This window comes from Alosa sapidissima, chromosome 21, assembly GCF_018492685.1.
Source record: "Alosa sapidissima isolate fAloSap1 chromosome 21, fAloSap1.pri, whole genome shotgun sequence".
Classification (NCBI taxonomy): Eukaryota; Metazoa; Chordata; class Actinopteri; order Clupeiformes; family Clupeidae; genus Alosa; species Alosa sapidissima.
Window position 1 is genome coordinate 30,001,101 of NC_055977.1, and position 27,581 is coordinate 30,028,681.

The following is a 27,581-nucleotide window of genomic DNA, read 5'->3' on the forward strand; positions in this document are numbered from 1 at the left end:
TGACAGATTGCGCTCGGAGAACTAGTGGTTTAGTTTTCTTTCATAATTTTGACCGAAGCTTCGTACAGTAGTCTGTAGGCTATTTGTGGCGTGGACAGACAGCATGGTTGGAGGGCTAATATGGAAACGATTCAGCATTATTGCGACCTTCCTCTCGTTTGTTGCTCTTCCGTGTTTGTGTGCTAATGGAGAGGTAAACTGAACTGATACTTTGTTGTTGTGAGGCCGGTCTTTAATCAAGATAGCCATTACACTGAAATGTCGAGCGTGTACGTCATAGACATTACTTAATGTTAGAGTTTTACAGTGTAACGTTTTTGGGGAATTCGGCTAGTGTAATTACACTGTAGTGTAATAGTGACTAGTGTTTAAAGAGCGTTTTCATGCACAGTTCTGTGATGGATGGCTATTTAGATGAACATGCCAAATAACGTTACTGGTTAAATGCATGGTTTCACTACACATCACAATCTTCATTTAAGTTAGGAAACGTAGGCTACATGGACAAAAAATAACTAGCCTATCTCTTGGTTATGTTTTCCCATTTTGTTAGCAAATAACCCCACTAGTAGTCGAGGAGTTGCTGTTATGGGTCGGTGGAGGAGCTGGAGAGGTCAACACCTATCGGATTCCTTTGCTTACGTTCACGAAGCGTGGGAGCCTACTAGCGTTCTCTGAAGCAAGGAAACAAAGTGAAGTCGATCTTGGGTCAAAGTTCATTGCCATGCGCCGCTCCACTGACAAAGGTGAAACCTGAACAAGTGGAAAAGGACGAGGACCTTTTTATTATTTTACAAATTTCTATCTACATGATCTTGTATTGTATTTCCTCAGGAGCAACCTGGTCCCCCACTTCCTTCATTGTGGATGATGGCTCTCTGGCTGATGGTTTGAATCTGGGCTCAGTGGTCATAGATGAGGAGAAGGGCTCTGTGCTGCTCATCTACTCTCTCTGTTTCCATAAATACCACTGTAGTACGTCCAGTACCATGCTGGTGGAGAGCCTGGACGACGGTCTCAGTTGGAGTGCTCCACGCAACCTGTCTGACATGCTGGGGGTCAAGAGCTTTGCCCCTGGCCCAGGATTTGGCATACAGGTGCTTAAATGTAGCATATATTATCCATCTTTCTAATACAAATACCATTTTCATTCAGTTAATTATTGTATGCGTTTGAGAATTAACAAGATCAATATAATTCATCAGCATCTTAAAATGCTATCTCACCCATTTTGCTGTCCATCTACAGAAGCAGTACCCCCCAGCTGTAGGCCGTTTGGTGGTTTGTGGTCATGGTTCAATTCCTGGAGACGGCGTCTTCTGTATCTTGAGTGATGACCATGGCGTCACCTGGAGGTACGGGGCCGCACTGAAGAGCATCCCTTATAACCAGCCCAAAAAGGCCCAGGATTTCAATCCTGATGAGTGCCAGGTGAGGGATCCGCTCTGACCGCATGTGCCAAAGTGATCCAAATGAACAAAGAAATAATGTCAGAAAATGTTCACGTTTCCAGTTGTCTAGCTCCTGTTCTTGACATCAAATTGACAGTGTGTGTTGTAGTAAGCACAAATCATTAAGTCGGCACTATTGCGAAAAGAGGATCTTGGAGGTTATTGCGGAAATGTCACCATGATAAGAATATCTCTTATGAACTGTGACATAACAGTTTATGGGTGTTTTAATGCCCTTGCCTTTTAAAACTCTGGTATTTTCTGAGATAACATTTGGAGGCTATGGGTAAACTCAAGCGATTGAAGCCTTATGTCTGTTTTCAAGCGATTGAAGCCTTATGTCTGTTTTTTTCCCCTGACTGCCGATGCTGTTTATTGTCAGTTTGTAAAGTGTAGGCGAATTTGAAAGTAATGTTAAGCATCTCTGATCAATGTCATTGGTTAGGCTAGACCAATGATTTGAAAGTTAACACTATGCCTATGCCCGTCACCATGCTAGTGTTGGAAAGGTTACGCAATCGTGAGTGTCCAGACTCTATTCACTTGTGAATGAGTTTGGTTTACCAGGCTAGCGCAGCCCTCAAGACACTAAGCTATACAGTCTATACAGTGAAGTAATGTGACTAAAGCAATGATTCTAACAGTGGTAAATATTTGATAAAACTAGGTTGATATACTATGCAATAAAAGGCTGATAATAACCTTTTGTTCATAGCCAGTTGAGATGGAGGACGGAAGTATTGTCATTAACGTCCGCAACAATAACAACTACCACTGTCGGTGCCGGATGGTAGTGAGGAGTTTTGATGGGGGAGAGTCCTTGCCTGTGGAGGAGCTGATCTTTGACCACACTCTAGTGGATCCTGCTGTGGCAGCTGGGGCCCTGCAAAAAGAGGGAATCCTCTTCTTCACCAACCCATCTAATGAGCAGCACAGTAAGAAAGGAACCGTATGGGCCTGGGAGATTCTCTTTTTACATCCTGGCTAAACTGTGCATAGTATGTACGTTTCTGTAATCAGTCATCCTCTCTCTCTCTCTCAGGAGTGAACCTGACTCTTCGTTGGTCTTTGAATAAGGGTCAGTCATGGGAGCAGAAGGCTGTCCAGATCTGGGCTGGTCCAAGTGGCTATTCCTCCATGACCTCAATTAGAGGTCACACTCCAGAAGATAAGAAGTACATTTACGTAATCTATGAAAAAGGACACATAGACTATGATGAGTCTATCTCCTTTGTGAAGGTTCACCTGTATGGGGGGATTTAAGGTGGATGAATAGCATGGATAGGGAAAGGGATAAAGGGATTTCAGGAGGAGAAGTTGTTTTACTTTTTGCGGAATTTCTGAAGGTTGATTTCCCAGAAGTAGTACACAGAGCCTTCCATAAGCATTTGGTCATCTCCTATCTGTTGCACAATCTCCTCCTGCCCAGTGCTTCCACTCTGATACACCTTCAGATTGTGTTTGTGTGAATGAAAAATGAAGGTTAATTGATCAAACTGTTATTTTATCATTGAAAAAAAAAGCCATTCATCTCCCAATCTGTTGATGCATTGACATTGTCACTTTACCTGATTTTACTGTCTTCACATTTGTTTTCTGTTTTGTGTTCATTGTGTAGACTACTATCTAAGCTCAGTGGTTTTATACCTCAGGACCAAGAGTCCTCTCATGTGCACATGAAATTGAATGAAATTTAAGGGGTGATCAGTGAATTTGTAAGTGGAGCTTTTTTCCAGTTCTTTATCTATTTATGTTCTGGGTGCAATCACCAGAAACGGTGGCATGATCATGGACTTCAATTAGCGAACATTTGGTAACATCTTATAAAAGCTTTTTGCTAATTTATTTTTGTATATTTTATGACCATTTTTAAATATATAATTATCCAACTTCCCACAGAGAACTAAATACATGTTATGTCTCATTTCAATTGCTTTAATAATAGGAGATGAAAATGTAAGGCTTTCTGAAAACATCACCTGTGAACAATCACCTCAGATGGTTCTTGATTCTGTCAGTTTTTGTATATAGTGTATTTTGCCTACAACAGGATGAATAAAATTCTTTTCGTATAAGTTTGTAGTTGATATTATCAGTATTACTAATTTTTTGTTGCAGAAGAAACTTTTGTAACAGATTTTTTGGAATATGAAAATAGCTTGGCAGAAGCATTTTCATGTGCTGAAAACTGCACATATTGAAAACAGCACATTTCAACCATTGTAGTGCTTTAGGCTGTTATTTGTCTGGATTTTACATCCAATGTAAGGATGAAGTATGCTTTCAGAAGCACAAAGTTGTTAGTTTATTTACTTGCACCGCTTTGATTACTTAACTTTATCACCAAAGTATTATATATTTATAAGCCATGCTGCAAAAAAGATGAAAAGATTATTTTACTAACAGCATTATCAGCAAATTCGAAAAGAAAAAAAGGCCACCAGTAGAGGTGCCACTGGTGCACAACTCTTGGGGTGCAGATCATTTCTCTATTTGTCCATCCTCCCTCCCAATTCATTTTGTGATGGAAACGAGGGAGGAACAATAGGAGGATTGATGAATGAAGGAGAGGCAGATAGGGGAAATGAGATGCCCTGCTCACTCACGCATCACTTTTAAGAGATGTCATTACTGATGCGGCGCATCACCTCTTCTGGGCCTCTGAAGTTCACCTACAAAAAAGAACCAAAGCTAAATATAACCGCAAGCGGTGATTTACGGGGTCTGAGCAAAACGAACATGAGGTAGCTTAGCTTTTTAGTTTTACATATGCTTTGATTGTTTGGGCCCAATTGTTCAAAAGAAACGTGATCGGATTTCGGTTATCGGATTTCAGTTACCGGATTGGATCAAATCTTGAATATGGCTTGTTTAAAGGGAAACAAGGATCCTGAAATTGGATTAGATCACATAATCTATTCTTTGTTTTGATCTGGATAAAACCTTCACTTTGTGTTGTTCAAAACTTTGAGTTGGATTGGAATAAATTTGATGCATAAAATTAGGATTACCCTAGCCTGGCTAGCGGCACCACTTCTCAATGAGACGTGGTCTGGGGACCAAACATTCATTTTCTCGTATTTGAAAAAAATGCCCAGATCCGTTTATTGGGTGCCACGGATGTCTATCAAATGCGTCTGTGCATAGCTCATCATCGTCTTGCTTTCCCCCCTGTTCTGTGATTGGTTCCCTATCTCAGGCGAAAATTTGTTCCATGGTCTCCAGGCTGCCTTAGCAGCGTGAATCAAATCGCACGCAAGGCAGCATGGGAACACCCAGGCTAGGATTACCCTGTGCTGTAACGTTACAAGGCTCAATGGTATGGAGTGATGACACGGAGATGGCAGGTTTCGGTGCAACACAAGTGAACTTTATTTGATTTTCAATTCATCTGTTCTTTTGTTCTTTACTTGTATGTGTGCTGCATTAAAGAGGAAACAAGCAGAAAATGGAGTAATCAGTGAAATGGGGTAAATCAGTACAGATCCCAACTCACAAACAAACCAATTGACATTTGAACAATAAACTGAAATCATATGGCTATATAAGGTAGAACTAAACAATACTTGACATCCCAAGTCAACCAACATCACCTAATCATCCCTCACATGGGACTCCAACACACCAAACCAACAAAGACCTTAACTTTACACATGATGGCAGAGCTACTCTACAAACTGATAAACATCACAAAAGTCATAGTGAGGGTCATTAAAGTGATGACTTACGTTAACTCAAAGACGCACACAGAGCAGGACACACTGGAGTGCTGGGTTGAGATGAACAAAAGAGTGAACTGAGGGCGAGCAAACAATTTATCCTGGTCTGAGCCCCTGCTCCGGAGCTACAGGGTTTCCCAGCAGGTAAACTGGGTGTGGTTAGGTGGCAGAGCCAAACAATCCTGCAATTTCTCCACAGCACTTTCACCTCAAGCCCTCCTTACACTGACAGACTTTGGAAAGATTTGCAAAGATTTGGAAAAGATTTTTGAAAGACTACAGTCTCAGACCCTCTCACATCTAAAGACAAGTAGTAGAGTTTTAAGTCACAGACTATGATTTTGCAATGACTAGGGATCTTGCAGGGTCACTATTTACAAGACTGCAACACGATTCCTTTAAATTATTACCCATCGTGCAATAGATAAACAGGAACTGAAAATTATAGCCTACTAAACTCAAAGTCGTATTTTCGTGTTTCTGCAGCATTGTTTCATGCGTGACATCCTTAACCGATACAGAGTTGTTCTGTCAAGTGGAAGACTGAATATGTATAAGAAATGACAAATATTATAAGAATAACAAATAATTATAGGCTACAGCTGTGTCGGAGTCAATAAGATAAACAGCCTTTACAGTTATACTTGCCTTGCACTACAAGTCCATATTGACAAATAGCTGTAATGTTATAGTGTGTAGTATAGTGTGTTAACCTCCACAACCCAACAGCATTCTATTGTAGTATGCTAACATCCACAACCCAACAGTATTCTAACACTAATGCTTCAAGTGGGATTTGAACTCTCAACCTAAGGATCACCAGAACAAGGCATTATCCCACTGAGCCACTGTCAACCCTACATGTTGGCCAGTCACATTCACATGGTGAAAATGTGTATTGGTAAACACAGAACAAGAAAAACTCCCAAGAATACATTTGACAATAACATGAAGGGCTTTCCTAAAAGAGTACACCTGAAAACTTTTTAAAATTCTGGGGCAATTAGACATTTGTAGAGAAGAATACTAATGGATGAAATATAAATATGATAGACTTAATGATGAAGGAAAAATAGTAAACAAAGAAGTTCCCCTGAATGTCATAGAGTGTCTCGGCATTCTGATTCTTGGCAACTGATGAGTGTGAATGTTGATTGGCTGATGTCATTCAGGTGCTGTTCAATGGTGTGACTCTTAAATGACCATGTGCAGCTTGATCCTAAAGTTCAGGGATTCAAACACTCAACCTAAGAAACACCAGTACAAGGCATTATCCCACTGAGCCACTAACAATCATACACATTGAGTAGTCACATTTACATGGTGAAAATGTGTGTTGGTAAACACACAAGAAAAACTCCAAGCATACATTTGATAATAAAATGAAGGGCTTTCCTGAAAGAGTACACCTGAAATCTTTTTGAAATTCTGGGGCAATTAGACATTTGTAGAGAAGAACACTAATGGCTGAAATATAAATATGATAGACTTAATGATGAAGGAAAAATAGTAAACAAAGAAGTTCCCCTAAATGTCAGAGTGTCTCGGCATTCTGATTCTTGGCAGCTAATGACTGTGTATGTTGATTGCCTGATGTCATTCAGGTGCTGTTCAATGGTGTGAATCTTCAGTAACCAATAGTATTCGAGCTAGAGCCTAAAGCACTACCTGGGATTCGAACTCTCAACCTAACAAACACCAGCACTAGGCATTATCCCACTGACAATCCTATATATTTGGCAGTCACATTCACATGGTGAAAATGTGTGTTGGCAAACACACAACATCAAGAAAATTCCTAGCATACATTTGACAATAGAATTAAGGGCTTTATAAAAAAGAGTACAGATCTGAAAATGTGCACTGTTAATGGTATCCACATAATGATGGTTGTATGGTTGTTCTCCTAGGGAAAAAAATTACTCATATAGGAATATAGGTGATATAGGAGAAATGGGCTGAGTGGTCGAACTTTATTGGTCTAGATCTCTGACATGGAAAAACATATCCAAATTCTTTTGATAACTTTTGTGAGGCTTTGTCTAAACATTGTCTGTGAGAATTTTGGTAAAGATTTGATAATTTTTGAAGCCTGTGAAACTTTTTATGATGTTTGGCTTTTCTCTGAAATTGTGGCAAAAGTAAAATTTTTTAGAGCATAAGACCAGGGTGAAAAAGATGCATCTGAATGTAGAGATTAATATGATGAAAGCATTTTGAGTCTAGGTCAATCTGGTAAGGAGAAATAAGCATTTTTGACAAGAACGCCACCTTTGGGTGCAGTACCCCAAATTTTGGGTTATGGGTAGTGGGGGGGTACTGGTAACAATACCTGAAAATGTGAAGTTTCTAGGACTTACAGTTTATAGGAATATAGGTGATCTAGGAAAAATGGCCTACGTGGTCTAACTTTATTGGCCTATATCTCTGAAATTGAAAAAAATATCAAAATTCTGACCGATAACTTTTGTGAGGCTTGGTCTAAACATTGTCTGTGAGAATTTTGGTGAAGATTTGATTATTTTTGAAGAGTGTGAAACTTTTTATAATGTTTGGCTTTTCCATGAAATTGTGTCAAAAGTAAACATTTTTAGACCATAAGACCAGGGCCAAAAAGATGCATCTGAGTTTAGAGATTAATATTATGAAAGAATTTTGAGTCTAGGTCAATCTGGTAAAGAGAAATTAGCATAATTAACTTTTTTTTTTCAACAGCGCCACCTTTGGGTGCAGTACCCCAAATTTTGGGTTATGGACAGAGGGGGGTACTGGTAACCATAACTGAAAATTTGAAGAGTTTTGGAGTTACGGTTTAGGCTGCAGTATGACTTTTACAGAATTTTGGCCAAAAATGAACGGTACAGAAACAATAGGTACAAGAAACAATAGCTACGCTGCTCGGACCCCTAATAACTATCTATGGCTAGTTGCATTGCAAGTTAGCTCTGGGGTAGCAAAAATCTAAGTTTGGTGTCTTAACGTACTGAAGTTCACAGGAGCCACTCGAAGAGCAGGGGGTAAAAGTGTGTTGTGCAAAACGTCTGCATTTCACACTTCTTCACCGCCGCGAGAGTTTAACAGATGCGATAATTCAAAACCCCATGTTATTTTCCCATAGGATATGCTATAACTCTTTACAGCCGGTTACTACCTCTCCCCCCATCCATATCTACCGGCAATTTTCCATGTATGTGTGTGTGTATTTTGTTCCATCCTTCTCCTACTGTCATTCTTTCTTTCAAATGGGCCAGCCTGAAGCAGATGACTCCTGTCTTTCTTAAGTGTCCATTTAACACTTAAATTGGCCAGTTTCATTGTTGTTTTTTTGCACTGTAAGCCACTATGGATAAAAGTGTTTGGCAAATGAACAAAGGGGAAATGTATGTGTTTGAGGTGTGGGATTAGTCAATGAGCTCCCTAGGAATTAATAATTTCTATGAAGGTATTTATGCAAATGCAGGCCCCAAGCTAGAGGATTTAAGAAGACACCATTAAACAGAAAAACAATTAATGCTCAATATCACATTTATTTTAGTGCAATTGTATATTTACAATATATTTTGTTTGTTTTTCAAATTCCATTACATTTACTGCTCATGATTCAAAATATGTAATGACATCATCCATTCATGATACTGATGCAACTAAATTACACAACAAAACAAAACTTCTCAGATCTAACTACAATTTCCACACTTGATTTGCACATCTCTGGTCTTAGGAATCTTAAACAACTTACTAATTAATGGAACATACATACTCTACACACTGTATTGAGGTAGCTTCTGGTTGTTCAGTACTTAGTACTACAATGTGTAGATTTGTTTGTGGAACATACAACAGTAAAAAGTAATCTCCACCCTTAATATGCTGTTCCAACCAAGATCAATGCACATAGTCTTACAGATATTTTGAACTCCTTTCCAAGGGTCACACGTGCTGTACAACAGCGCTGAAAATGTACACTGTATCTGGTCTCGGTTGATCTCTGTTCCAAAGTGATTAAAACAGTATCAATTATGATCAGTGAGCAAGCAACATGAAGGTCAGATCAGCATCATGAAGGTCAGATCAGCATCATGGATGATGTTTGCCCATGCTGCTAACAGCAACACCTCTTAGCTGATCCCTCAGGCCTATCAAACTGGCCTATTGTTCTCTTGGAATAATTACCCATTGGGAATTCCCATGCATGTTAAATGTTTCAGAGAGATGCAGCTGTAACACAAGACTTACTGAGTTAAGTCACTCCCTTAATGTTGACCCAGTAAGTTCCCACAAGAGATATGGCTGGTACGAGGAGCCAAATGACTTGACTATTGTGTCTTATTATCATTACCGTATTTTCCGGACTATAAGTCACACTTTTTTTCATAGTTTGGCTGGTCCTGCGACTTATAGTCAGGTGTGACTTATATATGAAAAAATATATAATTGAACATGTTTTTAAATGTTAATTTATATTAACTGACATGAACCCTAAGTGAAACATTACGTCTACAGCCGCGAGAGAACGCTCTCAAATGCACAAGTCCTGTGCACTTTCAGTCAGAGATTAGTGCTTGCACTACGCCTGAAACACACGTGCATACCTAAATCGTCAAATTATGGCAGGGATTCTATTTATAGCTGGGCCTCAGATTTGGACAAATAAAAGCCAGTATAATTTTGTTTCAATTTAACTCATAAAAGAGCTCTTCTTAATATTTTATATTGTTGGTTTGTATTGTTGCCAATGAAAAGTCCTTTACACCATGAGTCTCCAACACGTTGCTCTCATTGCTCTCAAGCTACAGTAGTCGCATGCCGCACCCTTCTGAGCTAGAGGCTGAAGCCTACATTTAAACACAATTGTTGCTGCCAGGCATCAGCCTATGAATTTTATAAAAAAGTAAATCATGCATAATTTAAAAAATAACTACATTTAGGCTATCTTAGACATCTTTGGCTATACGGAATAAGGTTTCCCTTGCAGCACAGCACACGAATGAATGAAAGCGCGGATACCTTATCTCGCAATAAGTAGATGGCAATCGAAATTCCCGACACTGAAACTTAAACTTAATAGTAAGCCATTAAATACCCCACAGATTTCAGTGGTCATCAGTCCCGATATTTAGCAATATAATCAACAGTCCAAACGTAAATTAAATCTCAAATTAAACATCTGCTTTTGATAGCCTACCCATGCCGCTCCAAACGAAAAGTAGGCCTATGTCTCACAATAAAAGAAATAAAGGACTATTATAGCTGACTCGAATACAAGCCATGGCCAAATAAAGGTGCTGTGCTTTGCGCACCCTAAATTTGAGGATTTACGAGTCTCCTAAACATTCCTCACCTGTTATCTAGACATGCATGAAAACATTTGAAAACAAAACGCACTGCCATGTAATATTTGATCGCTGTTTTGCTACTAATTATCTTTCACGTAATGAATATGCACAGAAGTAGGCCTAATTTAAACCCTCATCTTTTTCTCTCTTGAGCATTTAATCTGCTGCCAGCTTGTATCTCCACATCGTCCAAAATGCTTGATTGCATTGCATTCTCCACATATTTAGCTACATTTTCATGTACCACATCAGCATTTTTGTTCTGTGAATCTTTTGTAAATTGCTTTACAAATACCGTCGGGCCTATTGGCCTATTGCCATGGCTTGCCTCAGCTTAGGTCACGTCCTTTTAAAACCGTCTTTTTCTCTGTCGTGAGCATTTAATCTGCTGCCAGCTTGTGACTCCACATCGCCCAAAATGCTTGATTGCATTGTATTCTCCACATTTTTAGCTATATTTTCATGTATCATATCAGCATTTTTGTTCAGTGAATCTTTTGTAAATTGCTTTACAATTAGGCCTACCGTCGGGCCTATCGTTTCGGTCACGTCTAAAACTGCATCTTTTTCTCTCTCATGAGCATTTAATCTGCTGCCAGCTTGTGACTCCACATCGCCCAAAATGCTTGATTGCATTGTATTCTCCACATTTTAGATACATTTTGGTGCACCTCATGGCATTTTCTTTCAGTGAATCTTTTGCTTTGCAATTACCTTCCTGCCCTCCTCTTGGCTGCCTTCACTCCTTCATCTTCATTAATCTTTTTGGCCTCAATAATCCAGTTACATAGTCTCTGTTTCTGATTTTGGATTTTGTGAAATACATTTCTAAATAAATGCGACTTATAGTCCGGTGCGACTTATATATGTTTTTTTCCTGTTCATGACGCATTTTTTCACTGATGCGACTTATAGTCCGGAAAATACGGTACATTACATTAGATTTGGCTGACGCATTTCATTAGCATCCCAACATTCCACATTCCGCAACAGGAAGGGCTTGGGTGGCTCTCATCAGTTCCCTCCTTCTGCCTCATTACCATCATCCATGAAGACTGGCCAGTCAGGTTCTGTGTTGCTACGGTCCGAGCCCTCCGACTGGCTGCTGGGATTTGTGGAACCTGGGTCCTGTTGTGTGGTGGTGACACAGGTACAGCCTTCACATAAGCCAGAGCGTTTCAGACTGTGAGAGACGCCATCCGTGAAGACACGCCGGCAGCCCTTACACACTACAGGCCAGTTTGTGCGATGCACCTGCCACCCAAACACATAGGATCATGTTCAGTACACAGAAACAAGGCTCCAGGGCCTCCATATACCCTATCCTTTGAACCTGAGCCATTAAGGGCATTTGAGTTAAGCATATTTACAGTACACTGCCAGTCTAACATGTTCTCAACCATGGAGGCATGATATAGACCTGGAGAGAGGGAGGAAGTACTGACCCCATTCATTTCAATGCCCGATTCTGCACAGTCTGACAGTAGCACTTTTAGCTCCAGCTCACTGAATCAGATTAGATCGTTAGCATCTCTCCTATAAGATAACGGTCTAATCTGATTCAATGAGCTGGAGCTAAAAGTGTTACTGTCAGACTCAGAGAACGGCTGAATGAACTGGGGAAAGGTACAACTCAACTGTTGGAAAATGAGTGTATTTCCCCAAATGGTGGAATATCCCTTTAAATGGCTGTCACCATCAAGCCACACTTTTACAAACAAGCCAATTAGGTGACACATTAAAGAGGGCCACAGATTATGTCATCTATGCATCTATGGTTAATGCTCCCAGCTTTAAAAGACTAGCTAGGAGCATCCTCTCCAGAGAGAGAAAGTGGAATAGAACATTATGTCCAATATTCCAATATATGGTTTAATGTTCTGCATTATGTCCAATATTCCAATATGCGGTTTAATGTTCTGCATTTCTCACTTTGGGTCACTTTGATACTAAAAGTATGATTCTATGTAATGACTGTAGGATATCTGTACTGTCCCTGTGTATATCTCTGTGTGACTGTATTTAGAGATAAGCGGGAATATTTTGACTTCACAGTGTTTCACTATTCTGCATGGCTGCGTCAGTAGCTATCTGCTCCGGATTGCCAGGTTGCCACTAATCAGGGTCTGATTCTGTGTAGTCCACGTGAGATGGGATGACCAACGCCATCTCCCATCAGCCTGGAAGGATACTTAAACCCTAACGATTTCCTTGTCTAGTTAGAGCAGCTGATGGATCTTTAGGTGAAGTCATGCTGTCTCTCCCTTGATGCGCATCATTGTAAATAAACTCTGTTCCTGATTTTTCATACTATTGGTCTGACTGGGTCTCTATTAAATCTATGGTATCAAATTACCATCAATAGACAACATACTTTCGTGTCTACGAACAATGTTGGTGGCTTGTTTGTGAAAAAGTGGCCAGAAGTGAGCACAACATGAAATGCCATTTTTAAAGATTGTGGTGGATGATCTGGATTCTAACTGGTGGAAGGTAACCGTCCAAATCTCAACCCCCTGGCCTCAACAATCTAATCTACAAAAACAATTATTTCCTCCATTTATTCTACAACCCCACCTTGGAATAAACTTCTAAGTGAACCTTGATAGTTATCTAAAATGATTACATTCAGCTATTTTTAATGGTGAAAAATACAACTTTATGTGCAACAAATGGGATAGATGTGGAGGGTCATTTTAATCCATAAAACAAGAAAACACTTACACTGAGGGCATGACTGCGAAGATGTTCCTGGCGTGTGAAACGCTTGCCACATGTATGGCAAGGGTACGGGCGTTCTCCTGTGTGGCACCGTATGTGTCGCTTCAGGATGCCCCTCTGCTTGGAAGTGTAGGGGCAGTACGGGCATTTATGGAGCTTCACTGACACCACCAGACCATCCCCTAAAGCACAAACCAAGAGATACAATACATATACAGCAAAAGATACAACCATGGTAGCTTTTTGGGGGAAAAGGTTAACACACAAAAATAAGGTTTAAAAAAACAAGGCTGCATGTTTGTCAGCTTGGTTTTCCTGTTTCTGTTCAACAGTGTGCAGTAATTTGCCATTTTTTAAAGAAGGCTAAGTTTTGTGCTGGTAACACGATTTGGTATCACATCTTCACCTTTGGGATCATAAAATTCATTTTAAAGTCTTTAATAAATAATGAATTGCACTCGTGTAAAAGCAGGCACTGCTGGCCACAGTTCCCCATGATCAGACTGCTGGAGGACACAAAGAATGAAGCATCCTCTCACCTGCATCCTCCCCAAACCAGTCACTGTGGATCTCCATACTGGCTGAGCTTCCAAGGCCCATGCCTTCATCCCCACGCCCAGCCACTGCACCCCCTCCTATGCCTGGACTATAGTACTGCATCATCTTGGCCTGATAACTGTCGTACTCCTGGGCAGTTGCTTCAGCACTAGCGGACAGGCTTGCTGCTAGTGTGCGGCTGTCGAAATGAGTGGACCTGGAAAAGTGGCCTGCTTCTTTAGATTGTGGGGACTCCTCGTTCTCCTCATCTGGGTCGAACTCTATCTTGGGATGCACAAATCCAAACAGCAAGTTCCCTGAAGAGCAGCCCGCTGGGATCTCTGGGTCTCTCTTAACAGGGGGATCTACAGAGATAGCAGTACTGGCCTGCCCCCGTGAGCTCTCGCTCTCCTCGGAATGTCTGCTACTTAAGGCAGCAGATATGGTAGTGTTGGGGGGAGTGTTGTGAGAACACTGAGTGATGGGTTGTGTTACTGTCCTTCCGTCTTGAGAGGTGGGAGACACAGTTATGCTGGGCCCCTCAGCTGGTGTCCTGCTGTCTGCCGGCCCCTGGGCCTCCTTCTCCCTTTCTCCTCTTGTTTGCGTCTCCTGCTCCTTCCCTCGAGAGCAGATCTCCAGTGAATCGTGAATGTAACTCTTGCAGAAGTTCACCACATCAGTCATCTGAAGATAGCTGGCAGCTGACATCACCTCAATAACATTGTCACTGCACAAATCCAGTCGGCCAGAGTACAGAAAGTCCAAGATGAGCGAGAAGGCTGTTGCAGTGACAATATCCAATGAGGCTGTGCTGTGTCGTTGGCCACTGTCCTGCAGATAGTGGACCAGTAAGGCACGGAAATAGCCGCTCCCTGCAAACAGTATGTTCCTGTGTGCCTTGAAGACTTGACCCTCCACAATGATGCTGCAGTCACAGAAGAAATCCCGCTTGCGCTGTTCATTTAGTTCACAGAGCAGCTTAGACATGTAGCTTGGAATCTCCATGGCTTTCCCCACAAACAGTCGAGACATGAAAAAGATCAACAACAACATAATTAGATCATCCCAAATCACTCAGTCAGTAGGCAATCAATTAGCACATGACATTCCTGCTAATAGCACTAAACCACACATTAATGAGAATGCATGCTTGCCAGAGTTAGATTAACCACCTTGTCTTTAAATGGACAATGCTTGGTATATGGATAGGCGAATGTATTTCCTTTCTTCACATTTTCTTAACAATTTAAACACATAATTCCCTGCTGATGAAAATACACACTATAATACCACAACGACATTATAAAATGAAAATGTATCCATACACTGCTTGACATATAAGAGTCCCTTTAGCAGCCTAGTGAACTTACGTTAGCAACATGTTTAAGAGTCAGAAAATCACACTTTAAATGAAGAAAAATTATAATCCAAAATAATGTAATATTATACATATGCTAAGCTGTAGGGGTTACCCACCCAAAATATGTGAAATCGTTGGTCGTCGTTAATTCCTTATATCGTTTTTAACATGACTTTTCCATTGTTATCTTATTTCAAGCATTGAACAGGAAACACTTCCGGTATATGGACTACACTACTTCTTTTGCCTTCAGTATTAGCAGATTAAACACCAGTCGGTGCAATACCGCCACCTACAGTATAAAATAACACAGTTCAACTGAATGCTAGAATATATTCTGAAAGAGAGGACAGCAAGGCAGTGATAACAACAGTTTCAGAAAGTTCTCTAAAAATGTATTTCTAGCCTTTTACATTTCACAGTTGATTAATAGAGAAGCCTCTTGCTGCGACCTGTAGTCTAGGCTAGGGAGGCATGTTGGAGAGGGGAATTAATAGCCTACATGGATCATGGACTACACTACAAAAAATAATTCCAGTCATTCAAAACTCGCCCCACTTCAAGCACTGGTCTCAAATAGACCTATGAATTGTGACTCCAGTGACTTGTGTTCTTTTAGGGCATCCAGTGGTCATCACTTAGAGCTAAACAGGTAAATTGCATGTCACACAATGCGAGCCCATTGAACCATGCGACCTAGGTATGATGGCACCAGGTTCCCTTTTTTGGTCCTATAGGCTAAGTAAATGTCGATAAATTTGCTTTTATATCCTGTACTTTTAAAGGGAAACTCCATGCATGTGAAATAGCATCACCACCCAAGTTGCCTCTTTTTTACAGAGAGAACCATCTCAAGATTCAGATTACCGGTAGATCAGATTAGATTACATTAGATTAAACTTTATTGTCATTGTGCAGAGTACAAGTACAAAGACGACGAAATGCAGTTTGCCTCTAACCAGAAGTGCAAAAAAAGCAGCAAAGTGCAATGTGATATACAAAGTATAGGCAGTTGGTGCATAGACAATAAATATAGTGCAGTGTAGACAGTAGTATACAGTTGATTTACAGAAGGTGGTTTAGAGTATAAATTAAATATGAACAGTCTGTGGTTGGGGTGAGAACAGTCTTTGATGATGCTGCGTGCCTTCCGCAAGCATCGCTGGCCCTGGATGGCCTCAATGGAGGGTAGTGAGTGCTTTTCGGTCGTAGGCAGAGCAGTTGCCATACCAAACTGTGACACAGTTGGTGAAGATGCTCTCGATGGTGTAGCGGTAGAAGTTCACCAGGATCTGAGGAGACAGGTGGACTTTCTTTAGTCTCCTCAGAAAGAAGAGACGCTGGTGAGCCTTCTTGATCAGTGTAGAGGTGTTGATGGTCCAAGAGAGGTCCTCAGAGATGTGGACACCCAGAAATTTGAAGCTGGTGACACGCTCCACTTCAGTCCCATTGATGACACTGGGGGTGTGTGTGCTAGCTTTAGAATTCCTGAAGTCCACAATGAGCTCTTTGGTCTTCTTGGTGTTGAGAGTGGGTTTTCATGACTTAAAGGGATGTAATCATGGGTTTGATAAGGGTTTATACTATTGCATGGGTTTTCATGTTTTAGAAGAATGTAGTCATGAGTGTCTACATGGTCAAGGGAGAGGGGGTATTATCCAGCTGGTGAGGACCGGACAGGACAGGGAGTAGGAGGCCGCTGTGTCTTATGAGTTAGGGCCTGTCCAGCTAGGAAGAGAATCAGATAAGAAGGCCCTACTGTATTTCTCTAAACTGGAAAGAACCAGAAAAACTCAAGGTTACACTATTTTACATATGTTTCCTATGCATTAGACAAGTTTGCATATAGTTTTATGTATGATGGGAAGATAGTTTCCACCAATGTAAGCGACCCTGCTTGATGCTGATTGGTGAAAGGTGTTTTTGGGGATGGCGCGAGAAGGCGGCACTTCTCGAGGGCTGAGGAGTATAAAATATAGTGTATAGCCATCCGTAGGCAGATCTCGTCTTGAATTCCCCCTAGGCATCAATAACGTATATCTATCTTCCTATTGCTTTGATGGTTGGTCTGGACTTTGATTGGGCTGTACTATCATTGCAATACGGTGAATAAAGATCAACAGTCTTCAGAAAGTCTTCTGCCTACATTGTCTCCTTCGGACGGCATGTTCCAGAGTGCTAATTACTAAATAGTTAAGTGTTAATTGGACAGTTGGATTCGTAAGTGGACATTTTCCACGACAAGAGCCAGGTTGTTGTCAGTGCACCACGATGTTAGGTGCTGGACCTCCTCCCTGTAGGCCGTCTCATCGTTGTTGCTGATGAGACCAATCACCATCAATCACCATCGTCAGCCTACTTTTTAATATTTGGGATGGTCAGACCTGTATTTCAATAATTATCCCAACATCTTGGGCAGGATTTGGTCATTTAGACAAGATCCAGTTGGCCAGTCTTGATTTAAGATTGTGTGTTGATTGGGATATTTATATGTGTAGCTCTCCTGTGTATATTTTTCTGTGATGTGATGAACAATGTTGCCACAAGAGGGTAGAAGACTAGAAGAAAATATCAGTTTCTATTTCTTCACTGCTGAGTTTCCCCTTCCTCATAGAATATCATTGGCAGTGGGGGTAAAGCTTCCTCTTGAAGTTTAAAGGAACTTTGTAACTATTTCAACTCAATACAACTATTTAGAAATCATTTGGATGGTTAAACAACCAGTTCTGGTGAAAATGGTGACTTTCTCCGCTCCCCCTAGCATCCCCAGACGCACGGATAACCAACCTTGCAACATTGGGACTGACATCCCGGTAAGAGAAGTGAGAAACAAGAAACTCGTTTTAAATCGTGTTTCTTACCTTGTAACGTCCACATTGTTCTGCCGAACTTATGCTAGTCGTTTCGCTAGATTGTAAACATATCCACATGCTTTATCATTAGTTTTTTTCCCAGTTTGAAATAGCATAATGCACAACTTCTCCAGCAGAGGGGGAAATATAGCTAATCCTACCAAGGGGGGCTTTAAAGAATTAATTAAACACAACAGAGGCTAACTGCTGAGGTGAGGAGAGGTGCAGGTGGGTCTCAAAAAATGTGTGGAAAAGTTCACCCCCCCCCCCCCCCTAATTTAGTTCAAAAAGTGGATCTTTCATATATTCTAGATTCATTAGATATAAAGTGAAATATTTCAAACCATTTTTTGTTGTAATCTTGATGTTTACGGCTTACAGGTCATGAAAATCAAAAATTTGTATGTCAAAATATTAGAATAGAGAGGTTATAATACTGAAATGTCGGTTTCCTGAGCCTTAGTCTGGTTCAGTAAACACAACCACAATCATGGGAAAGACTTCAGACTTGATAGTTGTTCAGAAGGCACTCATTGACACCCCCACAAGGAGGGCAAGCCACAGTAGGTGGGCAGAGTGTTCACGGAGTGCTGTATGAAAGCACATTCATGGAAAGTTGACTGGAATGGCAAAGTGTGGTATGAAAAGGTATGCAAGCAACAAGGATGACAGCAGCCTTGAGAGAATTGTCAAGTCGATTCAAAAACTTGGGGGAACATCACAAGGAGTGGACTGAGGCTGGAGTCTGCATCAAGAGCCACCATGCACAGACGTGTCCAGGAAATGCTAAGGCTAAGAAGAGACAGAACTGGACCGTTGCTCAGTGGTCCAAACTCCTCTTCTCACATAAAAACAGAATTTGCATTTCATTTGGATATCAGAGTCCAATCAAGGTCCCAAGAGTCTGGATGAAGAGTGGAGAGGCACAGAATCCAAGTTGCTTGAAGTCCAGTTTGATGTTTCCACAGTCAGTGATGATTTGGGTGCCATGTCATTTGCTGGTGTTGGTCCACTGTGTTTTATCAAGTCCAGAGTCAATGCAGCCTTCTACCAGGAGATTTTAGTGCACTTCATGCTTCCACCTGCTGACAAGCTTTATGGAGATGCTGATTTCCTTTTCTAGCAGGACTAGTAACTGGTTTGCTTACCATGGTATTACTGTGCTGAATTGGCTTTATTTTCAAGCAAAAATGAGATACACCAGACCCAACAATACAGATGACCTTAAGGCCGCTATGAAAGCAACCTGGGCTTCCATAACACCTCAGCAGTGCCACAGGCTGATTGCCTCCATACCATGCCACATTGATGCAGTAATTTGTGCAAAAGCAGCCAGAACTTTTAGATTAGTCAAATTAGTCAGATTAGTTGATTTCTTTTCAAAAGGTCGAAATTTCTGTATTATAACCTCCTTATTTTAATATTTTGAGATACTAATTTTTGGTTTTCATTAGCTGTAAGCCGTAATCGAGCTGTAAGATTACAACAAAAAATGGCTTGACATATTTCACTTTATATCTCATGAATCTAATATATGAAAGATCCGCTTTTTGAACTAAATTAGGGGGTAAAAATGTACTTTTCCACGATATTCAAATTTTTTTAGACCCACCTGTATACTCACAAAGGTGAACTTAGCCCTTGCCGTGTCTATCAGATATTTGCTCTTTTTTAAATAGTTTTGCACTTTTGAATCACATAAACTAAACACTCTGTCTTTCCTCTCTGTATTGCACACACTATGCACAGTCCACAGTCCTCAGAAGTCTGTCTTTACACCCAGGGGTCGCTGGGTGACTTATTTGTTTAAAAAATGTTCCCATGGTAAACCCAATGCGCACAAAGGCTCTGTGGTGGCCTCTAGAAACCTCAGGGTAGGCGGATGCACATCAGCCACCATGCTCCCTCTTTGAAATTGAAAATTTATAGCACCTCATAAAACTATTCATGCCAATAATCCTTATATAGAAGCCAGTATAAAGTCATTTGGAGTCCCCAGTGCCTTTAACCACTGTGCATTCTCTGAGTCAAACACACTGACCCCCTCTTACTGCTCTACATATCTGTCTAAACAAACAGGACAGGCATTAGTTTTAAATAGTAACAAACACTCTTAAGTAGAGACAGAAGACAACAACACGCTGATTGTGTTTTCGCCGATGGATCCCTGGGTTGTTCTGCGCAGAACGGTTCTAAGTTGCCTGTTGCGGGGTTGTGGCCACAGCCTGTGCTGCTGGCGTACAGCGGAGGGGAGACACTCTGATAGATGTATTGTGCTGAGCCACTGCTCTGTCTCTCTGGGGTGCCGTGGCTCTGTGTGGCCGTGCATGGCGCAGACAGGGGCAGCTGTACTTTCCCAGGACGGGAACACACACCGCAGTCATATTTAGAGGCAGAGAGGAGCGCTGATTAAAGGGACAAGACAATGGGCAGAGATTGCCATGGTACGGTGGCATTTTCCGTCTGTGTGGCTGGCCCCTGTCGGGCACACAAGAATGCAGCGTGAAACTTCAGAATTACCCCAGCATCTCAAGAATGCCTCTTGTGGCATCAGTACAGACCCCTGGCTCATTGATCACAAGACTGAAGAGCCACAGACTCCCTCTGTCTTTTGCGTGGCTGCCTTTATGCTAATACATGTGCGTGCATGTCTGATGTTTGTCTGTGATGTCTGTGCGCATGTGTTTTGAAGCGGATGTTGTACCATGTCTAAGCCAAATAAGAGCAGTCCCCAGGGGTTAGCCAGTGATGCTGTCCAATAGTTTGGGAGTTAATCGGACAGGCGCCCGCGCGGGGATCTAAAGACGCCACGCTTGTCTGTGGGGAAGTGTGTATATGTGTTTGTGTGTGCAAAGACACAACTCTTTTCTGTGGTGGAGGGAGAGTGGGGATGTCTCTTCTCTTCTCCCTGTAATTTCCACTAATGTACTTGTGCTGTTCTCAGAGGAGAGGCAGACATCTCTCTCCCTCTCTCTCTCTCTCCCTCCCTCCGTCTGTTCTCTCCTATTCTCTCTTTCACACTGCCGTTCTCTACCAAGCTGACAGCTTCCAGAAATAATCCTGTAAACCTTTGTATTATCTTATATTTAGCAGGAGAGGCTTAAAAGACTGAATATCTTACCACATGCTTCCACTAAACTCAGCTCCAAGGGATAGGGGCACTCTATCGTCTTGCCCAGTGTGTCTGTGGCTAGTGTGCTTAAAAGAATATGCAACGTGTGTGTGTGTGTGTGTGTGTGTGTGTGTGTGTGAGTGTGTGCGCGTGTGTGTGAGCATGACCAATCAGGAGAGTGACAGTGTGTTTGTATGTGCTCTGTTGAGGAACTTGGCCATGTACGTCCTTTCTTGGTTTTTCCCCTCAGTCCAGCCACAGTCGTGTGTTTGTGAGTTTGTGTGTGTACATGTGTGTGTGGTGATTACAGGGCAGCACTCTGACAGTAATTAAACTCAAACATAGCAGCGCGCCGCTCAGCCGGCCAGAAGCTGCATATACTGATAGCCCGGAAACACCCATTAGGCCAACACACACACACACACACACGCACACACACACACACACATACACACACACACACACAAACATGCATCTGTATGTATGTACAAATGTTGAGCCCAGCTACCTCTTCAATACTCACCCACCAAACACAGACTCGTCCATAGTAACCATCCATCACACTCACATAAACACAAACACATAGGGCCTACTAAAGATTTCCGTGTATAAGACAAACAAATGTGACAGTTGATCTGCTAATGGTGCTCACTGAAGATAAGCGCAGGATGTTGTCCATGCATGTAAGTTAATGTAACACACATATTGCATTTTTCCAAGCCTTACAGCAATTTCAGGATTGTGGTTGCATTTTAATATGTTTGAAAGTAAGGTGACTCGTAGAACTAGTAGATAGATGTAGTTAATTAATCATGACATAGAAAATAATGTTAACATTTTTGAATGACTGAAGGAAAGATAATTTACATATTTAATCTATTTTGGAGCTGTTGGATGATCACCGAGCTGATCTGGAGCCAGTTAAATTATTGCCACCTCAAGAAGGGGCCATACATTTCCTGTCATTACAAATACCTTTCCTGCATCAATCAGGTGTACATTAGCTGTGTCTACTGGCGTCTCCTGAAGCAGTTTTCAGGTGCGTAATGCTATGTGGCTATGGATGGGTAAGAAGGCTACATACGGTTTCCAAACCCCCCATTATGTCTGTGCTCGCTGTCATTTATGCAGTTTTTCTTATCACCCGCAAAATGTTCATCATTTACTCTGCCCATGTCCTTTAAAGGAGAATTCCGGTGTGATATTGACCTAAAGTGTATCGAAACATGATACCGAGTGTGAACGTATGTCTCATAGCCCATCTCGGCTTGTCCCCTGCACTCCAAAATCTGGCGCTAGTTAGCCGATGCTACCAACATCTTTTTCAATAGTGGTGCTTCGGCATCGGGCTAGCCATGCAAATAAATCACTGTTTTACACCCATTTACGAGGCTCAATGTATCTCCACACTTCATTGGTAGACTTCCGAGGGCCCTGACATTTAAAACGAGACATTGAGAACTTTGAAAAAGCACTGGTAGTTTACTTACAAGACGATTTATACAGACAGTATCTTCACGAAATTTAGCGTTTGCAGCCATCTTGAATTTAGTCACGATAAGTCGAGCAACGAGTAAGAATGAACAGCTATGATAAGGGATCAGATTCCAAAAATAATTCAGTGGAAATGCATGGATTCCAGTTGCTGCTACTGGAAGAAACTGGAATCCATGCATTTCCACTGAATTATTTTTGGAATCTGATCCCTTATCATACCTGTTCATTCTTACTCGTTGCTCGACTTATCGTGACTAAATTCAAGATGGCTGCAAACGTTAAACTTCGTGAAGATACTGTCTGTATAAATCGTCTTGTAAGTAAACTACCAGTGCTTTTTCAAAGTTCTCAATGTCTCGTTTTAAATGTCAGGGCCCTAGGAAGTCTACCAATGAAGTGTGGAGATACATTGAGCCTCGTAAATGGGTGTAAAACAGTGATTTATTTGCATGGCTAGCCCGATGCCGAAGCACCACTACTGAAAAAGTTGTTGGTAGCATCGGCTAACTAGCGCCAGATTTTGGAGTGCAGGGGACAAGTCGAGATGGGCTATGAGACATACGTTCACACTCGGTATCATGTTTCAATACACTTTAGGTCAATATCACACCGGAATTATCCTTTAATACTCATTATATGGGGTAGTGAATCAGACCCAGTTCAGGAATCTCTCTGGGCCCTAATTTAAATGATGGGCAAAGTGCAAAGTCTTTAGTCTCAGTTCATCATCAAGTCCTCACGCACACCATACTCACAATCCATGCAGCAAGGATGGGGACCAGGCACACTCTCTCACTGTTTGTCAGATTTCTGCACACATCTTTTACCAAATTGGCCACTAGTTCCGGAGTATATGGAGAACATGTTACATAACCATAGTATATATATATATATATATATTACTTTGTTTTGCTCCCAAGAATGCTTTATCTCCCACTGTTTTTTAGCACACATCACCATTTTGTTTTGTGTGCTAAACATGTCAGTTCACAGCCACTCCTCTCCTCTCCCTTCCCTTCTCTGGCACACCCTGCCTAATCCTGTTCAGGGAACTCTAAATTTAACCCCCAGTGGAATGCCATGGCATGCTTTATGATGCCTGCACGCTTATTTCGGCTCTCTTCAGATGACATTGCTATGAGGTGCTGGGGAGATAGGTATTGATAAGTTACTGGCCCCGCGTGTGAGAGTCTTGTCAAATGGCAGTATACTGACAGGCTTATAGTGTTGCATTATCAGTGAGAGACATGCAGAGCTTTGTTTCAATCTCATGATAGCATCAATAATAACATGTAATTATCAGATGTCATTCAATTATTACCTTATTTTCTAAACTGTGGAATTGAGTAGTAACAGGACCAATACCCATGCTACTCCAAACGTGCATTAATAATGAAATCTATCAGTTCAATATTCATCATTGAAGAATAAAAAATATGTTTTTCATATTTAACTCAAAGCCACCTAATTCTATACAGAGTCACGACACACCTAATTGAAACAATACCTGAACTGAGATCAGTTAAATGATTTAGCACATTTTCAGGCCAACTGTTGGTGGCACACACTGGACAGCGCTGAGGAAAGACTGGCACAGGGTAGAAGTAGAAGATGAAATATTTTCACCCTTTTTTCTCTGCATTTTTTCTCTCCGCAACCCATAAAAGATTGTGTCTTGTGTGTGATGTGGTGAGTGTGTGTGTGTGTGTGTGAGAGAGACTTTACTCAGAGAGAACTGATTACCGCAGAGCTGCAAGCTCTTTGAGTCATGGCACAGAATGACATTCTTTAGACTCTTAAAAATAGAAACCGTTTTCATTCTTTTTTCTGGGCATTTGTTTTTCTCATTGGATGTCTGTGGGGCATCGTCTCTCGATTTAAGGACTGGAATCATAACCAGATTTTTTTGATTTCTTCTTTATTCCTTTCACTCTCCCCATACTGCACTTTCTTCTTTGTGTTGTTGTGGAGCTTGTTTCATCTTCAGAGGAAAATTGGCTTAGCGTGGGAAAGTCAGAAATCTTCAAGGATAGGATTCTTGTTGTTTTAGAGTTGTGTGTGTGTGTGTTTGTGTGTGTGTGTGTGTGTGTGTTAAGGACAGCTAAAAGAAACCGCTTTGCCAAAACCTCATAAAATTAAAAAAAAGATAGAGGTGGCCACAACACCACGACAAAGATATTGCCTGTCTATGTCTACAGGCCTTTACAAATGACAATCTTTGAGAGAAAGAGAGAGAAAAGGAAAAGAGGATTGACGATGGGTGTGTTTAAGTAGAGAGGAAAAGCAAGCGATGTGGATGGGTTGGGGGTGGGGGGTGGGAAGCATTCCCTCTCAGCCACATTAAAGAGATGAAAAAGAAAACAAACAGAAAAACATGTCTGACATGAAGGCCCTGGTTTCTGTGGCGACGGACAATGCCTGGCTGTGGCATGGGGAGGCCGAGCCACCCGTCTGAGCCGCGGCACCAGCGAAAGTCACCACAGTCGGCCCCGCGACGGGGGCTCCTTCTGTGGGAACTCAGCTTGAAAGGGACCTCACTGGGGGCGACAAAGAGGCCTTTCAGCTTCCTCTTGGTGCCTTTAAAACCACACACCCCCCACCCACCCCAATGCTGCCCCCATCTCCACCACTTTATCTTATGGCGCTGGATGAGGCTAGCTGAGTAAACATCAGCATTCCTGTTCCAACTACCCCCTTTCTCTTTATCAGAGAGCTCTGGGCATGGGTGACAGTCGACCCAGGTTACCCTGGTAGAGCTGTGCTTTACTGTTTATCCCCTTTGAAAGGACTTCTTTCTCTCTCAATGAAGGTGTAGTTTGGCTGTAAACGGTTAGAAATATCAAATGGCTAAAGAGAATTCTGGCATTAAAGTAAAGGAAAGAGAGTGCATATATTATTTAGACATCATGGTTTCCCTATTTTTTCCCCTTGTCTCTGAATGTAGGATCAGATCACATGACTTCAAGATCAATACTACAAAACAGGCAAACAGACCAGCTCCCTCACATAGTTAGTTTTTTAAACAATGGATTCATGTAAAAGCAATAGTTGTCTCAAATGTGGCAGGTAGCATCCTTCACACATACAGATGCAGAATGAGTATCTAGAATGGTAGGATACACCCACTCTGGCTTGTGTTGCACAAGTTGACAGTGAGGCAATCATGCTGCCAGCGTCTGTAGTCATGTACAACTAACTGGTGACTGTAACCATTTGAATGTTAGTGTAATGTGTGAATGTGTAATGTGTGTGTGTGTGTGTGTGTGTGTGTGTGTGTGTGTGTGTGTGTGTGTGTGTGTGTGTGTGTGTGTGTGTGTGAGGCAAAAAAATAAGCCTGTTAATTTCCATTGTGTGACTATTCTTGTTGTGGTTAAGGGGGAGGGCTAGTGAACAGACTGAAGTGGCCAGGCAGGATTGCAAGATATCTCCCAGAATCCTCTCTACCACTTAGTGCCTATATTTTGTTTGTTCTCTTTTGCTCTCTCTCTCTCTCTCTCTCCCCCTCTCTCTGTCTTCCTTTACATTTTCCAATGTATTTTCCATTTCATCATGTCTTTTTCATAGTGCAGTGTGCTGGGAAAAGAATAGAAGGATGTAAGGAAGAAAGGAAGAAACATAAAGCAAAACCCTTTTTGAAAGACAAATAAACTGAGTGAAAGTGTAGGGAGCTTTGAAGCAGTACCCCAATAAAAGTGCTTTAGCCATGATTTCCTTTTCTCTTCTCTTCTCTTCTCTTCTCTTCTCTTCTCTTCTCTTCTTTTCTCTTCTCTTCTCTTCTCTTTCATGTATAGTCCAGTCATTTTAAGCCAAAATAGGGGTCAAGGTTGAACAAATTGCAACACAAGCAAACTTAACTGATTTTGAATCCTCAATATGTCCTGAGTAAGGGAAAAAAGCCCCGAAGAATCCCTATGGGGGAAAGTTTAGAAAAAGACCCAAATATACCCTATTCATGTGCCTATTCAGTATTTTTCTCACGTGAATAGGGGGGAAAAATTAACCTTCACATATCACCATGAAAATTACTGAGCTGATTACTTACATCAAGACAAACAAAAAATGTATTATAAGTTTTTTGAAATTGTTTTTTAACATGGGCAAACAGGGCATAATGTAATTACATATAGTTAATTTGTATAAATACCACAACGGAGCTAATAGTCCAGGCAAAGGTCTGACCCAAAACTAATTGCAACAGAATTTATTTTCACATTTTTATATTTCAATTGGTGATCTTTACACCATAGTAAAAGACCATGAAAATCTGTATAGGCGCATGAATAGGGTATATTTAGGTATTTTTCTAAACTTTCCCCTATTGGGATTCTTCGGGGCTTTTTTCCCTTACTCAGGACATATTGAGGATGCAAAATCAGTTAAAGGGGAACTTGGCAACTATTTCAATGTAATAAACCCGTTTAGAAATCATTTGGATGGTTAAATGACCTGTTCCGGTGAAAATGGTGACTTTTCCCGCTGCCCCTAGCGTCCCCAGGCGGAAAACCAACCTTGCAACATTGAGACTGCCGTCCCGGAAAGAGAAGTGAGAAACAAGAAACTCGTTTTAAATCGTGTTTCTTACCTTGTAACATCCACATTGTCTGCCGAACTTATGCTAACCGCTTTGCTAGCTTGTAAACAAATCCATGTACTTTATGTTACCTTTTTCCACAGTTTGAAATAGCATAATGCACAATTTCTCCAGCAGAGGGGGAAATCCTGCCAAGTTTCCCTTTAAGTTTGCTTGTGTTGCAATTTGTTCAACCCTTTCTCCTAAAATGACTGGACTAGTAATCTATTTTTTTATTTGGATAGATGGTCAAAACTGACTTCCCAGTTCAACAAGAATAGCAGAGCATAGAGGATATACATACACTCATAAAATATCACATACACATGCACCCCTGCAAATTAGCTGTGCCTCTAATTTCGTCTTATGGCTGCTTTCACACACACACACACACACACACACACTATCCACCAGACTGATCAGACT

The 27,581-nt window shown here is 41.3% G+C and overlaps 2 protein-coding genes across 3 annotated transcripts; one reads left to right on the forward strand and one right to left on the reverse strand.

Annotated features, from left to right (window-relative positions):
- Positions 1–6: 6 nt before the first annotated feature.
- On the forward strand, positions 7–16,211 carry neu1 (neuraminidase 1). Of its 2 annotated transcripts, XR_006026084.1 has the most exons (7): positions 7–193; positions 554–746; positions 835–1,097; positions 1,249–1,431; positions 2,167–2,386; positions 2,494–3,228; positions 16,199–16,211. XR_006026084.1 is itself a non-coding variant. In XM_042076221.1 (6 exons), the coding sequence occupies exons 1-6, from the start codon at positions 104–106 to the stop codon at positions 2,712–2,714; spliced, it is 1,170 nt and encodes a 389-aa protein (XP_041932155.1). In that variant the 5' UTR covers positions 7–103; the 3' UTR covers positions 2,715–3,526. The 2 variants fall into 2 exon arrangements, 1 of the variants encoding a protein (XP_041932155.1); XM_042076221.1 differs by lacking the exon at positions 16,199–16,211 and having other exon boundaries at positions 2,494–3,526.
- Positions 11,442–15,345, reverse strand: zbtb8b (zinc finger and BTB domain containing 8B). The gene is made up of 4 exons (XM_042076220.1): positions 15,241–15,345; positions 13,767–14,771; positions 13,231–13,409; positions 11,442–11,760 (listed from the first exon to the last, which is right to left on the reverse strand). The coding sequence occupies exons 2-4, from the start codon at positions 14,767–14,769 to the stop codon at positions 11,521–11,523; spliced, it is 1,422 nt and encodes a 473-aa protein (XP_041932154.1). The 5' UTR covers positions 14,770–14,771; positions 15,241–15,345; the 3' UTR covers positions 11,442–11,520.
- Positions 16,212–27,581: the final 11,370 nt, after the last annotated feature.